The sequence below is a fragment of the Ixodes scapularis genome, unplaced genomic scaffold (genome assembly GCF_016920785.2).
Source record: "Ixodes scapularis isolate PalLabHiFi unplaced genomic scaffold, ASM1692078v2 PGA_scaffold13__105_contigs__length_92229423, whole genome shotgun sequence".
NCBI classification, from domain to species: Eukaryota; Metazoa; Arthropoda; class Arachnida; order Ixodida; family Ixodidae; genus Ixodes; species Ixodes scapularis.
In genome coordinates this window covers 76,242,212-76,257,053 of record NW_024609839.1, presented here as the reverse complement: position 1 = coordinate 76,257,053, position 14,842 = coordinate 76,242,212, and the positions used below count along the sequence as shown (strand labels likewise).

Below are 14,842 nucleotides of genomic sequence, written 5' to 3'. Positions count from 1 at the left end.
TCGTCCCCTGGGCAAACCAGTGTTGGAGTTCAAAAAGGCGTTAGAGGCTGCAGATCCTTCGCCTTTGTAGGATTTGCAGCAACGACATTGATTTCCGTCAACAGCTTAAAGGGGCACTCAAGTGGATTCTGAGATCGTCTATTTATTGGCATAACTCAATCTATGGGCTTTAAGCATCCTAAAAAAACCAAGATAGCATTCAAGGGCAGCCGATTTTCATAGTAAAAATCCAATTAAAGATTGTGGAACCCTTTCCGTGCCGTAGTGCAGAACACCAGGTGGTGCCACCGGACGGGAAGGCAGCAGTGGAGGGCACGCGACAGCCAGTCACGAGTGACGGCTTCTCGGCGGACTGATTTTTCAAAGGTGCACATGATTGAAAATTTAGTGTGCCAGGAAGCCATTATTCGTAATTGGCTGTCATGTGCCCTCCCCTGCTGCCTTCCCGTCCGATGGCACCCTCTGGCGTTCTGCGCCACGGTGCAGAAAGGAGGGCATGCCACAATTTTTAATAGAATTTTAAATAGCGAGATTGACCGCCCTTGTATGTAATTTCGGGTTTCGTAAAATGCTTGGAGTCCATAGATTGAGTTATGACAATAAATAGACGATCTCAGAATCCACCTGAGTGCCCCTTTAAGACAATGACTGCCTTCTTTATCTAAAGTAGCTACCCACTCAGCGTTCTGTGCAATGCAAGCAGTCGCGTCTCTAACATTTCACGGCACGACGCTCTATTTCCCCAACCAAGATCTAAACCACCATGCAACACCCTCATCATCACGTTCCATCCCTCCATACCCAGGCTCAGCAAACTAATCATGGATACCACTTTCCACCTGGTAGACTCTATAGTTATTTCTAAAGCACCCACCCTAATTTCCTATCGACAGACCCAACTTACGATCCCTTCCAGTATGCAGCAACCACTCCGAAACCCCCTCATCTTTACGTTCCATCCCTCCGTACCCAGGCTCGGCAAACTAATCATGGAAACCACTTCCCACACCGTAGGCTCTACAGATATTTCTAAAGCACCCACCGTAACTTCCTATCGAAGCCCAACTTACAATCCCTTCCAGTATGCAGCAACCACTCCGAAACCCCCTCATCTTTACGTTCCATCCCTCCGTGCCCAGGCTCGGCAAACTAATCATGGAGACCACTTTCCACCTCGTAGACTCTACAGTTATTTCTAAAGCACCCACCCTAACTTCCTATCGACAGACCCAACTTACGATCCCTTCTAGTATGCAGCAACCACTCTGAAACCCCCTCATCTTTACGTTCCATTCCTCCATACCCAGGCTCGGCAAACTAATCATGGAGACCACTTCCCACCTCATAGACTCTACAGTTATTTCTAAAGCACCCGCCCTAATCTCCTATCGAAGGCCAACTTACGATCCCTTCCAGTATGCAGCGACCACTCCGAAACCCCCTCACCTTTTCGTTCCATCCCTCCATACCCAGGCTCGGCAAACTAATCATGGAGACCACTTTCTACCTTGTATACTCTACAGTTATTTCTAAAGCACCCGCCCTAATCTCCTATCGAAGGCCAACTTACGATCCCTTCCAGTATGCAGCAACCACTCTGAAACCCCCTCATCTTTACGTTCCATCCCTCCGTGCCCAGGCTCGGCAAACTAATCATGGAGACCACTTTCTACCTTGTATACTCTACAGTTATTTCTAAAGCACCCACCCTAACTTCCTATCGACAGACCCAACTTACGATCCCTTCTAGTATGCAGCAACCACTCTGAAACCCCCTCATCTTTACGTTCCATTCCTCCATACCCAAGCTCGGCAAACTAATCATGGAGACCACTTCCCACCTCATAGACTCTACAGTTATTTCTAAAGCACCCGCCCTAATCTCCTATCGAAGGCCAACTTACGATCCCTTCCAGTATGCAGCGACCACTCCGAAACCCCCTCACCTTTTCGTTCCATCCCTCCATACCCAGGCTCGGCAAACTAATCATGGAGACCACTTTCTACCTTGTATACTCTACAGTTATTTCTAAAGCACCCGCCCTAATCTCCTATCGAAGGCCAACTTACGATCCCTTCCAGTATGCAGCAACCACTCTGAAACCCCCTCATCTTTACGTTCCATTCCTCCATACCCAGGCTCGGCAAACTAATCATGGAGACCACTTCCCACCTCATAGACTCTACAGTTATTTCTAAAGCACCCGCCCTAATCTCCTATCGAAGGCCAACTTACGATCCCTTCCAGTATGCAGCAACCACTCCGAAACCCCCTCACCTTTTCGTGCCATCCCTCCATACCCAGGCTCGGCAAACTAATCATGGAGACCACTTTCTACCTTGTATACTCTACAGTTATTTCTAAAGCACCCGCCCTAATCTCCTATCGAAGGCCAACTTACGATCCCTTCCAGTATGCAGCAAGCACTCCGAAACCCCCTCATCTTTAAGTTCCGTCCCTCCGTACCCAGGCTCGGCAAACTAATCATGAAAACCACTTTCCACCTCGTAGACTCTACAGTTATTTCTAAAGCACCCGCCCTAACTTCCTATCGAAGGCCAACTTACGATCCCTTCCAGTATGCAGCAACCAGACCACAAAGCCTCAGACTTTGCTCCCTGGTACCACGCCGTGCGGCTCTCCGACATGTCTTGCGTGCAAACACACCGGCCCTCCTTACAACCTGCCATTGAGAATTCCTCCGGCCCTTCAAAAGTGTCACAAATATTAGATAATGCTGCTCTCCAGCTAGTGAAGGCACATCTGAGATATCATAATGACCACTGTGCCCAGTTACGCCAAACGCTCACTGTCGCTAAGACTCCTCAAGTCCCTTGACTCATCTTTCGATTCACACTCATGCAAACTTGTTGACAAAATTCTGGAAGTCAACTCATATCTCTATGCCGATGGCCTCACCTGTAAATCAAGGAAATTATACACACCCTTGCCCCGAAATGATGAGGCTGCCATCCAACGCATCGATGATGTCACCATACGAGACGATTTACCCCTCACTGCCCCTGAACACGTTATCTTATCGAAGGGCCTGTCCTTCGTCCCTGCACTTCAAAGCCGACCTTAGCCTTTTTTGTTTTTACATGTGGACAGCGAACAATTCTTCTGATGCCTACTTTTAGATGCCCACTTCACCCAGCATCCGTTTAACTTTAATCGCACCATGTTCGACACCATTAACCCAAAGACTACTATCCGGACCCCGCTTCCCGCCAAACAGCCTGAAACTGACAGTTCAATCAAAGCATGTCGTAGCATCCTTGCCAACTCCTCTAGCAAACTAATCTCTAAATACCGCAACGCAACCCCACAAGAAGTTACCGCTCTAAACTCCCTTCGAAACCGCACCAACCTCGTAACCAAGCCAGCCGATAAGGGTGGAAACGTGGTGGTCTGCACTCTGTAACGCCTACCCCTCCCTCAAGTTTACCTCACCGATATCGAAATGCGCTGTCAACTTCCTAGACTTAAAAGTCACTAGCGACCGTCACAGGTTCCACACCTCTGTGCACTATAAACCCACTGACAGCCATAGCTACCTTCTTTACTCCTTGATCCATCCTAGATCCCAAATCAACTCTATTCCCTTCTCACAATTCCTTCGCCTCCATAAGATTTGCAGCGACGAAATCGATTTTCGTCTTTAAGACGATGACCGCCTTCTTTACTGAACGTAGTTACCCACTCGACCTTCTGCGCAATGCGAGCAGTTGCTTCTCCAACATTTCGTGGCACTGCTACTGCGACTCGCATCAATTCCGAGTGCTCTAGTGGGGCATGTCGGGCTGCTTCAACAACGAGCCGAAGCAGCTTCTATGGCTATGTGGCCTTTTCCTTTTCACTCTTGTCAGCTCAGCTGCACATTACTGCTTGTGCCGGCCCTTATACCACTGCTTCGTCGGCCTGTTCTGGTACTCGTGGCATCATCACTGACATTGCCTCTAGTCTCGGGTATCTTGGGGTCAACACCAGTGACAGCCTTGACGCTGGCTATTGGACTGTCATCGTCAGCCTCACACAATTATTTTATTGCTGCTTTTCTAGAAGGTACCTCACACAGGTTGCTTTCTGCGATACTTTTACACTGCACGTCTGAAAACAAATGAGGAGAATGTCACAAAAATGGCCACGGTTGCAAGAAGCTGCCACTTATTTAGAGACAGTGATCCCAGGAAGTTGTAGATTCCTCTGTAATGTAGCCAGCTCACTACTTTGCCTACTTCTATGGTGGCCCCCAGCAGCAGATGTTTTCTGGAACACGTAAATATCTCAAGTAGCAACTGTGCAGCAACTGTATTCGATGTATATATGCAATGCCTTATTAAACAATTTTTAGGATGTTTTGGAATAAAATTGTGCACCTATCATGTAAACACACGTAGCATATTTCGCTTTGAAACAGTATGGGATTATCCAACATCAAAGAAAGCTAGAAATAGAAACATTGAGAGACTGACTTCACGCAGCATTTCTTTTTATTTCTTTTTGGAGGATGTCAATGGGAATGTAAAAGCCGGTCAAAAGTCAGGGTGACGAATACCTACACTACGTTTATTAGAACAGGGCATTTACAAGATTTGTACAACTTAAAGAAAAGTTTGAGTTTGGGGAACTCTGTTTACCCGAAATGGCATTTAGGTTAAATGCCATTTGAGTTGCCGTGTGGCAGTGCCTAAATGACATTTACACTGAATGTCATTTGGCGTAAATGCCATTTTAGCTGCCGTCTGACAGGGGTATTAGACGGCTTTCTTAGCTACTCCTGCGAGTTGGGTCACGTGACAATAAGGCTGGAGGAATCAACTAGAACAACCAGTGAGAACAACTCTAGAAACGAGTAGGTTTTTGGACGCCGAGGGTCGGAAGTTCAACTCTCGAGTAAGATCGAGCACATTTTGGAATACAACACAACTGCGGCCTGTTGTGTGAACGTCATGGTGAACGTGAACGTTGCTTTTCGATTGTGGTAGCTGTCATTGGGCGCGTTCAGTAGAGGCCCCGGAGTCAAGGAGTCACTGACTCCTTCCACTAGACGGCCAAAAGTCACTTCCGGTGCACGTAACTCCGGGGCTTCGGAGTCAAGCTCCGAAGCACCGAGTCCGGAGACGGTGCACGTAGAGTCAAAGGAGCTAAAGATGGCGTCATTTCCTGACTGGTGACGATTTCCGGGGAATTCGGCGGGAATATCCAGAAAAGGTTTCGAATTCTCCCGTGCGTCTGCTGCCATGGCTGCATCGATGACATCCACTGCGTCCGAAAGCCCCGTTTATCTGGTTGAAAGCGACGACGGTAAGGGACAACTCATGCGCTAACGTTCCGTCTCACCTCCTTATGTTTCATTTCGTGTTGAAAATAAGAACCTCTCCGTATATGTCGTTTTTTTCTTACAGGACGCTGCACTACTCCTCTCTATATTAGTATCGGTGAGTACCTCCATATTTCGCTGATCGCATTCTTGCATTTGAAATTGACATCGCTCATTTAAATTGTCGGCGAAAATTAGTTGTCGGTGAGTGTGAGCGTTGCGCGACAAACGCGAGCCATCGCCGATCGGCATTTTTCACTCACTTTATACTGCAGCCCAATTCCGCTTGCGCACGGCCGCTGCATTTCTATCGATATTTTGGTAGAGCTCAGCTAGATACTTCCACCGCTCAAGCGCTATTGTTGCTGTGGGCCTTCCTTGTATCGAAGTGCGAGCCACTTCCCCTTGCACTAACAAACAATCATTTGATCATGCTTCTTGTTTTGATCACATCTTCATAAACTTCGCTAGCGTGCACATTCTGTCGTGTGAATATGCATTGCAGTGTGTTACGTAAAAGTGCTGTAATGCAACTGCTTTCCCTTGTTGACAACTTCGCAATTTTTTTTTTGTTTATAGTCAGTGGTCATCAGGAGTTGGACCCGCAGCCATGTAGCAGCAGGGAGTGCGACGGTATGAATCTCACATATAGCTTGGGTTCTGAAGGGAATTTCTAAAAGCCAAAAATATTCTCTCGTGTGAAAAGACTTAGCTTCTTTCTGGCCTAAAAAGGCTGTTAGCAGCATGCCGGCTGTCACTCTCTGGCTTCCAGGAGGCTTGAAGTCCTTCCTGCCAGTGTTAACTAACCTCGTGTTTTGTCTATAGTTGCATGTAATGGGGCTTTGATGATTGCTTGGCCTCCCCGGCATCGCCTACAGCTGTATATATAAGGTTTGGTGTTTAAAGGGTCATGAACTGATAACCTTAATAATTACATTTGATGTTTTGGACATTTTAGATCATGAAGGAAGCCCTGATGAGGCTGGTGAAGGAGGGGCATGGTCCCGCAGCGAGGTGTTGTTGCTGATTTCACTTTATGAAAAGTACTATGCTGACTTCAACAACCGAAAGTTGAAGAAAAGAACAGTGTGGAGGAAGATCAGTGTAGAAATGAAAGAAGCTGGTGCCCACAGATCGCCAGACGACTGCGAAAACAAATTCAAAGGTTTGAAGCGGACTTACACTAGAAGGCGGCAAGATAAAAGGAAGACAGGACGAGGGCGCAAGGATTGGGAATTTTATCAACATATGGACAACCTTTTCCAAGATACGGCCGAGTACACTGCCCCGGTGTGCACGAGCATGCCGGTCGTTCCTGCAGCCTCAGTCACCGAGTCCCAAGTCATCATCCCAGCCAGCACAGGGCCGTCAGCCACCACCACAGCTCTAGCCATTGCCATGCCCTCCCAAGCCGGCGCTGTGTATCCGCAGAGCGCACAGACTCCAAGGTCAACGAGGCAGCCTGAGCTCCCGCAAGCAAGGAGGAAGAGGCCGGCTGCAATCCTGGGAGAAATCCTTGAAAGGATGGACGCATGGGAACAAGAAGACAGGCAGCGGTACAGGCAGCAGCTGAAGCTGCAACGTACTAAGCTCCGACTGCTGAATCGCCTTGTATGTCAATCTAAACAGTCTCAGCAGCCTTAAAGGGATGCTGAACCGAAATTTAGAGTTCGGAAAACAATGCAGAAGCTGCAGACGGGACGCTACAATCCCTACAACACTACTCGGAAGGCGATATCTCGAATCGACAGCCGTATTTTTGGAAAAAAAGTCGAGATTGAACAAGGCCGATGAGGCACGTGACGTCAAGATATCTCGTTTCCTCCTCTCTTCGTTTCGCTGCCTCAAGGCGGCGAGGCAGAGAAGACTCGAGGTCGTTTCCTTTTCTCGATTCTTCTCGGAGAAACAAGACGTCAACATACGTGTCAAATGTGCCTCCTTGTTTTTATAAAAATATGGTCATCTGTTCGAGATATCGCTGTATGAGTGATGGTTTGGTGTTTGTGGCATCCTGTTGCACGCTTCTCGCCGCTGTATTTTGTGGAATCCAGATTTCGGTTCAGCATCCGATGCTGAACCGAAATTGGATTCTACAAAACACGGCGGCAAAAGCGTGCAACAGGATGCTGCAAACACCAAACCATCACTCATACAGCGATATCTCAAACAGATGACCATATTTTTATTAAAAAAAAAGGAGGCGCATTTGACGTGTATGTTGACGTCTTGTTTCTCCGAGAAGAGGGAACAACCTCGCGTCTTCTCTGCCTCACCGCCTTGAGGGGGTGACGCGAAGAGAGAAGGAAACGAGATATCTTCACGTAACGCGCCTTGTCGGTCGTCCATTCGAGATATCGCCTTATGAGTGGCGTTGTAGGGATTGTAGCATCCCGTCTACCGCTGCTGCATTGTTTTCTGAAATCCAAATTTCGGTTCACCACCCTTTAAAAGGTACACCGAAGGGGTTGGTGCTTACGTCATTTTATAGCTCTAATTTATTCTCTGTGCTCCAAGGATTCAAGAAATCTAGAAACTGTTGTTACACGTGCCCCACTTCAATATAAAAAATGAGATGTTCGTTAGAAATCTGACAAAAATGCTGCAGAGGGGTGAAGGGGCAAAAATGAATTAGTGAAACCAAGTGAAACACGCTTGGTTCATGCCTTGGGCCTGCAAGTCAGCTGTAGACAAGATCTTTTCATAGTCGCCGTGCCCATTTATTCATGTGACCTCGAAAGTCATTTTGCTTAGACTAAATGCTCTTCACAATGCTCCACTAGTTCTTCTTAGCTCCTCCTTTTTTCCCTCGAGCCATTCTTGTTGACAGTTTGGCTTTGAATGCGTGTAATGCAGAAGGACGCTATAAATTTCTCGATTTCTAGGATCCTTGGAGCAGATGCACGAAACCAGAGCCACAAAAAGCAAAAGTTAAAAACCTCTTCAGTCCACCTTTAAATTTCACTTGTCATGGTCATTTAGTGTGTCGTTCTGCGGCATGAAAAGAAAGTATAGCAAAATGCTAACCTTACTAGTCAGGCCAACTGGAACAAGCATTTTCGTACTAAACCTTAAGAGCTGCATATATTGTTTGTAACAGTTAATGTTTCTTTTTACAGTTTTCTTTTGCAGAAGCATGCCAGACTTGTCTGTGTTTCGAGTTGCTGGAAAGTACAAATACAGTAGTAAACAAAAAGTAGATTCATAGTTTTTGCTACATTTTGGTTGCTGTCTGTACACTTCATTTAGTTCTTACTGGTCATTTTGCGAGTTGTTTTTTTGGAAAATAAATGAGCATTACTTTAGGCAAATATCGGTGCATTCTTATGTTATTAAGTACAGTTTGGCTTCTGGACAAGTGAAATTTCTAAGCTATACCAGAGTCCTGGCTATACATTCCCCCTACATGAATGATTTTCTGATCCCAGATGCCACTGCGTTCATGTTTCTCTGTTCTTGAGATCCGACCACGGGCCTGTGATTTTTTTATATTGTGACAAGTTCTAGTCAACTTTTAAGGTTTTTGAACTTAATAAATACCATTGCTTGAATCGTTTTGTGCAAAGCTGTATCACTTGTGTCTGTCTTGTTCCAGGCATTACAGTATTATTGTTATATTGGACGTTCTGAGTGACTCAGTTCCAAAAGGAAAGTCCAAGCGTACGCTCAAGATACATTATTCTGAAATAGTTACTAAGGATGGGGAGAAGTATATTGCCTGCATGTACAAATATTGCTAAAATATGTTTTAACTGGGGACAACCTACATTCAGGCACTATAATATTGATGGGCACAGGTTGCAAGCCACCAGTTCATTTGTGCCAATTTTTTTATTTTGTCTGCATTTGGTGGTATTTTAATTCGCAAAACTTTTGCAAAAGAACTTGTGGAGTAACAATGTGAATATGTAGCTCTAATAAATCGTAATAAGGGCATAAAAGACAGGAAAAAGCAGGAGGGGGAAACATTGGTAAAACTCTCCAAAAAGTATACTCGAGCAACAAAAAATGTGTTCTAGTCAATTGCCTTATTATTGACCGATTTTATCAATTTAGTTTTGCTAAAGGTTGAGAACCGAGGAGCTGAAGACATACAGTGGTCTGTAACATGGCAACCTCATTCTTCAGGTGCATGCAGGGTGCAGCAAGCTAGCGATTGCGTCGCGTTTAGCTTTTGCAGCGGAAGGCGCTCTTGTCATGTCTGGTTGTTTGCGCACCAGGCATGGATCCTCTAGTTCCTCCGTGCAAAGAACAAAGGGCTTTGCAGACGTGAGAATGACATTATGAAGAACGCACGCCGCCATCACAAACATGGGAACCATGTTAAGGTTGTCCATGTCCAGGTGTTTCAGACGTCGAAACTTTCCTTTCAATTGGGCAAAGGCCCGCTCTATCACTGACCGCGAGGCACCTAATGTTGTGTTGAATTTACTTTGTCTCCTCGTTAGATGCCCATTGTCCCTGTAAGGACGCATCAGGTTCACCCCGAGGGGATAAGCGGAGTCGCCGAGGATGTGGAGGTCCTCGGGAAGGGCGCTAAGAATGTCGTCTAAGCCAGAATTGGTGAGGATGCGTGCATCGTTCATCCGGCCCGGGGACCCCACATGCACGTGTGTAAACACCATCCTGCTGTCGCAGCAGCCTTGGAGCACAACGGAGTGGAACTCCTTCCTGTTGTAGAAAGCAGACTGCTCTTCTTTGGGAGCCTTGATAGAAACATGGCACCCGTCCACGGCACCCACAACGCCTGGGAGCCTCCACTTCCGTTCGAACTGGCTGGCCACCTGGGCAAGCTGCGTGGGCCACTGTATTACAGAGGGTGCACACCGTGCCCATACCAACACAATCTCGTAGACCACGAAGTGGAGGGTGCTCTTGTGTACACCAAACCTGTCAGCGACGCCACGGTACGATTCCTGATTTCCTAAGAGCCACAACGTCATGAGGACCTTGGTGGCTGTTGGCACCCGGACTCCAATGGTCTTGGCTAGGTTAGGTTCAGTTAATTGGAGCAAGACCTGGAATGTGTGGAACCGAACATTTAATCAATGAAAACAAGAAATACAATGATGTGATTGGCTCGAGCCATTTTGGAGCAGCAGAAAGAACTTTTAAAGCAGGCATATACCTATACCCTATTTTCATTGATTCTACTCTGACGAGGAGAGAGAGTGCTAGCATTATTGAAGCTAGCACTCAATAGTGTGAATTGCAGGGCAGATAATCTAATTGCCCAGAACACGCAATTGGCTCTTTAGTTTGGGTTAGTAGCACAGTCACGAAACAAAAATGTTGTCACGAACTATCTTTTGTTTAGAAATTCCAGCCACTGTTTTTATTACCAGTAGATTTACACAAAACGCAAAATCGCCATGTGAGAAGATAAATATTTATTGTAAAAGGAAACAAGGGTTACAGGGCTCAACTTATAAAGATGAATTCCCCAGCTTGCACTCAAACACTGCTAACGCTTGCTTGGCTTTACGCTTAATAGCCACAAAGAAAATATTTTTCTTTTAGCTCACTAGGGACGAGCGCGTGCGCTATCTCGCCCTGAGGGAGTGTTTTTCCCTCAAGTACGCAGCTGCGCTACGGCGAAGCACCCTTCAAAGATGGGCTTGTGTCACTCCTTGTCTCGTTTGGTTATTTTTTCTACGTGATATATCGTGACTCTTCATCGCTATGATATTTTAATATTTCAACACAAGCCCATCACGCCTTAAACATTATTAAAATTTTCCCCTGAGTGGCCAGACAGAAATCCAGACCTCCCGCGCTGTATTTTTGTACTATATTCCGAACATATGCTTGTGGGGTTACCTCGAACGTCGAACGGTGCATCCTGAAATGCTCCTTGAATTGGGTATCTGTGTAGCGAGGGACAACATCAGAGACAAATCCCTCAATCCCCCGGATACGGTCGGAGTCCGACGGTCTAGCGGGATCTGCGGAGTGTGTAGAGAGACACTGTCACGATTATGTCGGCCATCATCATGCATGCTTACCTTCACAAATGACTTCTTTGAGGGCTCCAAGCACCTCGGTGACTCTTCGTCGCTTGGTTCGCCTCTGCGCCTCCATGAATTCTTCAAAATCATCTTCCAAAACAACTTGGAGAAGCGCGTTGGCGGCGTTGTCGTCTGCTGCCATAGCGCGCGCTTTTTTTTTCTTTTTTTTTTTCTTGGGCAGGATGTTCGCGCGCGAATTTGACGGAAACGGAAATGCGCAAACACTCGGCCGCGCGGCGGCGCAAGCGGCGCCCTTATTTCCCGTCTAGTAGGCGCTCTGAGGGCTCTGACTCGAGTTACTCTGTCCGGAGACGAAGGAGCCGCTACTGAACGCGCCCGATGTTGTTTATCCGCGCGTTATGACGAAAAGCTGGATGTAAAAGTGTCCATATTTGAGTTTCTGCAAGGGTGACTACGAAAGCGTGGACTACACAGCGAATCGATGGGAAGATCTCGCTCCTTGACGGCATGGCAGGGTGAGAACTTTTTGACTGTTATGATCGTGGTTTCGTTTCTTGTTTTTACTTTTCGCTGCATGCATGCTTGGGAGTGATTTGGTTGCGGCCTGCCTGGAAGCAACATATTCAAATGCTGGCGCTACTTGTAGGTACAGAACTAAATAGAAATGACTTGATTTATGAGTTCAGGTTGGAATGTTTTCGCAAGGTATGCAAGTGATAGGTTATCGCGGTTGCAACCAACACATCAATTAAAAAAAAACAAAAAACAACAGAAGTACATTGTGTCGTTTCTGCGTATCCTCATCGGAGCGCAGAAATGATCCGCTAAAACTAACTAGTACGATCTATATTTTAGCGGGTCTCTGAGCTGTAGTTTGGAGTGCACGCAAGCCGGAATATGGTTCATTGATCAGTTTACTTATCCATACACCAGAGCCGTATACTAACACCCACAGGCTCCCCAAGGAATCCCACCACAAACCAGGAAGCTATTATATTATTATTATTATTATTTATTATTTTCTCTGCCTGGTTTTATGTGCTCGTGCAATAAGCATTATTATTATTATTATAGCGCATTCGGAACATCAAATTCAAGAATAATTTTGATGTTTGTGATCCAAAATACCAGATCGAAACACTGCCAGTGTTTTTTTCTCAAATACGGAACCACTTCAGCTTAAAGAAGAGCATTTTTTTTTTATAATAATTTTTGATTACATTACCTTTCTTTGGATTAATATGATTTCCTCCTTTTTCGTTCTATTTCCCACAGAAGCGGTCAAATACACATCCCGGATACTGCTTCTGTACGGCCTCCATGGGACAAGGTGAAAACTGACACCTTAGAAGAGTGCTTCGGAATGTATAGGCAACTGGCTTGCTTCTAATATCACGTGTCTACAAGGCATATTTACGAAGATGAGAAAAAAAAAACACTGCTGTGGAGCACAATGTCAACGATCACTACAGCTAGCAAGGATGGAAACGAGAAAGATCTTCCCAAGCGAGCGGATTCTTGACGCCCCACCTGCAACGTGGTATACATGCAATGTGACCCTGGGCTGTAAAAAATAAGACACAGCCTCCCAGCCTTGGGCTATGTGGCCAGCCCTGCAGTCTACACCACCTTGAAAAACCCAAGGGGCGAAAAATGCAAGGCCGCATCGACAGCACGAAACAAGTTGGCTACAGTTTGCTTGCACAGGAAGACTGTGCTGTTGTAAGTGCTGTAGAACACATTTATGCTGTTCACCAATTGGTGATGCCCGGCCAGTGCCGACTTGTTACTTATCTCATAATGGAACTACTCGCCAAGAAAAAAGACTTCCGACTGTGAAAATTAACGTACGAGTGAGCTCATTTTAAAACACGTGTTGTTGTCGCAAGAAAATGCCCAAGCATTTTCTTGCGACACGTTTGCAGCAAAATGAATGTTCACATTGATGCCAAGAATTCCAAACAAAAGAAACGGACAGCTGAAACTCTGCAATCAAAGACACTCGCTGCCAACCGTCACGGATGTCAAGAAGCAAGCTCAGACCAAGGAAGAGTATGTCTGACGCCTGGGGTGATGAACCCATCGTGGGTTCGAGCTGAAGCATGCGTTGGACTGCAGTGAAAACATTCAACTGAGAAACCTTTGTTGCAAGGTGACGACAATATAAATGCCAGTGGAGCATCTAAAAAAAAAAAAAAAAAAGCTAAGGGGCCAAGGTTGAACAAATTAGTTCCTGTCTGGCCAGCAACATGCTTGCGCTTCATCCTCATGCAAAGGCAACTGCTCTCTGAAGTTGGTGAATCTGTGTGTGTGTGTGTATGTGCAGATAGTCGGTGTCCTTCTAGCAGTCTTGGGTATCTTGTGGTGCTACACCGTAAATGCTAGCATGCTGCACAGCTATTGTGTGTCTCGGTGTCACAAAATCTACAGCATCTAAGATGCATGAGTTAATGTCCTCCCGGTGGTGTGAGGGAGGCAGGTTCCGCTTCGATGGTCTGGAGCGTGGTGGCACGAACGTCGCTGAGTGACGGGTCGACTCACTGCTTGAATAGACCTATGTGCATTTATTTACACTCTAGTTACAAGTCCCAACTTGGGAGACCATCCCGCCTCGTCTAAAATCTCGACCCCCGTCCCCAATTTCTCTCCATCAAATCCAAAGTCCGAATTCCTCAAAATCCTCTCCGCGCTCCTTTTGTAGGCCCGTAGGGGCCTCCTTTCCCCTCAGGAACCGACCAATCTCTTCAAATTCCGCCACTCACACGTGGTACACTGTTCTCCAATGGTCGGCGAGCTGTCATTTTGACGTCCTAACCGCCAAACCCAAACTCCTTGTAGAGTTGTTCTCTGCTATTTTCCCAGCCTGACTGGCGCCAACCGCTAAGTTATTGCATCGGGCAAAAAGCGACAATTTTATACAAAGCGGCAAAACCCTCTGCATACACGCACATTCGGCTATAAGCCACAAGCATCTTCCAGCGCGGGCTCTTTCGGTCCCGGTCCGAGCAGACCCCCGAAACCCGAGACGCTTCTTAACGACCGGCGGGGGGGACCGCTCCCGCGTCGCGGCCGCTCTGGCCCCGCCGACCCAAACGTAGAAAGCTAAAAAAAAACACAATGCCGACGCAACTCTGGAAAGATAAACTTTCCTAACCAAAAGAAAACACCTTAATAAATAAGCATGATTTCTATATACTTAACTGCATGTGTATAAATGTTTTTCAAGACGGATATTTTCAGAGCCTATGGATACCAGGAGGCTCGTTTCGCAGTGTTCAAAGGTGACCAGTTTCTTATTTATAACTCTTCTGTATTGTAAATTCAAGCAACTTTGAATATGAGGCTCCCATGCCCACTCCTGTTTGTGTACAAAACTTGTTTTTAGCCGCCCTAACTGTGTCGTTTCACAGACTCGGTACTGTTGAAGTACATCAGCGTATGGGGCAACGCTCGGGTATTACGGTACTTTTTTTGCAAATATAAAGTTTTCACATTATGACATTGCCAAGAAATAGGTCACAGGTGTTTTTTCGATGTAGTAACCAGATACGT

At 46.3% G+C, this 14,842-nt stretch overlaps 2 protein-coding genes across 2 annotated transcripts; one reads left to right on the top strand and one right to left on the bottom strand.

Annotated features, from left to right (window-relative positions):
- The first annotated feature begins 4,911 nt into the window (after window positions 1-4,911).
- LOC115315809 lies at window positions 4,912-8,886 on the top strand. The gene is made up of 4 exons (XM_029975117.4): window positions 4,912-5,308; window positions 5,410-5,442; window positions 5,904-5,957; window positions 6,283-8,886. The coding sequence occupies exons 1-4, from the start codon at window positions 5,245-5,247 to the stop codon at window positions 6,966-6,968; spliced, it is 837 nt and encodes a 278-aa protein (XP_029830977.2). The 5' UTR covers window positions 4,912-5,244; the 3' UTR covers window positions 6,969-8,886.
- A 503-nt stretch (window positions 8,887-9,389) lies between these two features.
- LOC115327638 (protein ALP1-like) lies at window positions 9,390-11,471 on the bottom strand. The gene is made up of 3 exons (XM_040207506.3): window positions 11,327-11,471; window positions 11,142-11,266; window positions 9,390-10,339 (listed from the first exon to the last, which is right to left on the bottom strand). Exons 1-3 carry the CDS (start codon window positions 11,469-11,471, stop codon window positions 9,446-9,448), a joined length of 1,164 nt encoding a protein of 387 aa, XP_040063440.2. The 3' UTR covers window positions 9,390-9,445.
- Between the last annotated feature and the right edge of the window lie 3,371 nt (window positions 11,472-14,842).

Excerpts from the sequence above, each read along its gene's own strand:
- LOC115315809 (XM_029975117.4), top strand. The coding sequence starts at position 5,245 with ATGGCTGCATCGATGACATCCACTGCGTCCGAAAGCCCCGTTTATCTG. Across the intron at positions 5,443-5,903 it reads TCCTCTCTATATTAGTATCG|TCAGTGGTCATCAGGAGTTG; the intron begins GTGAGTACCTCC and ends TTTTGTTTATAG. Across the intron at positions 5,958-6,282 it reads TAGCAGCAGGGAGTGCGACG|ATCATGAAGGAAGCCCTGAT; the intron begins GTATGAATCTCA and ends TGGACATTTTAG.
- LOC115327638 (XM_040207506.3), bottom strand. The coding sequence starts at position 11,471 with ATGGCAGCAGACGACAACGCCGCCAACGCGCTTCTCCAAGTTGTTTTG. Across the intron at positions 11,267-11,326 it reads CAAAGAAGTCATTTGTGAAG|ATCCCGCTAGACCGTCGGAC; the intron begins GTAAGCATGCAT and ends CACACTCCGCAG. Across the intron at positions 10,340-11,141 it reads TGCACCGTTCGACGTTCGAG|GTCTTGCTCCAATTAACTGA; the intron begins GTAACCCCACAA and ends CACACATTCCAG.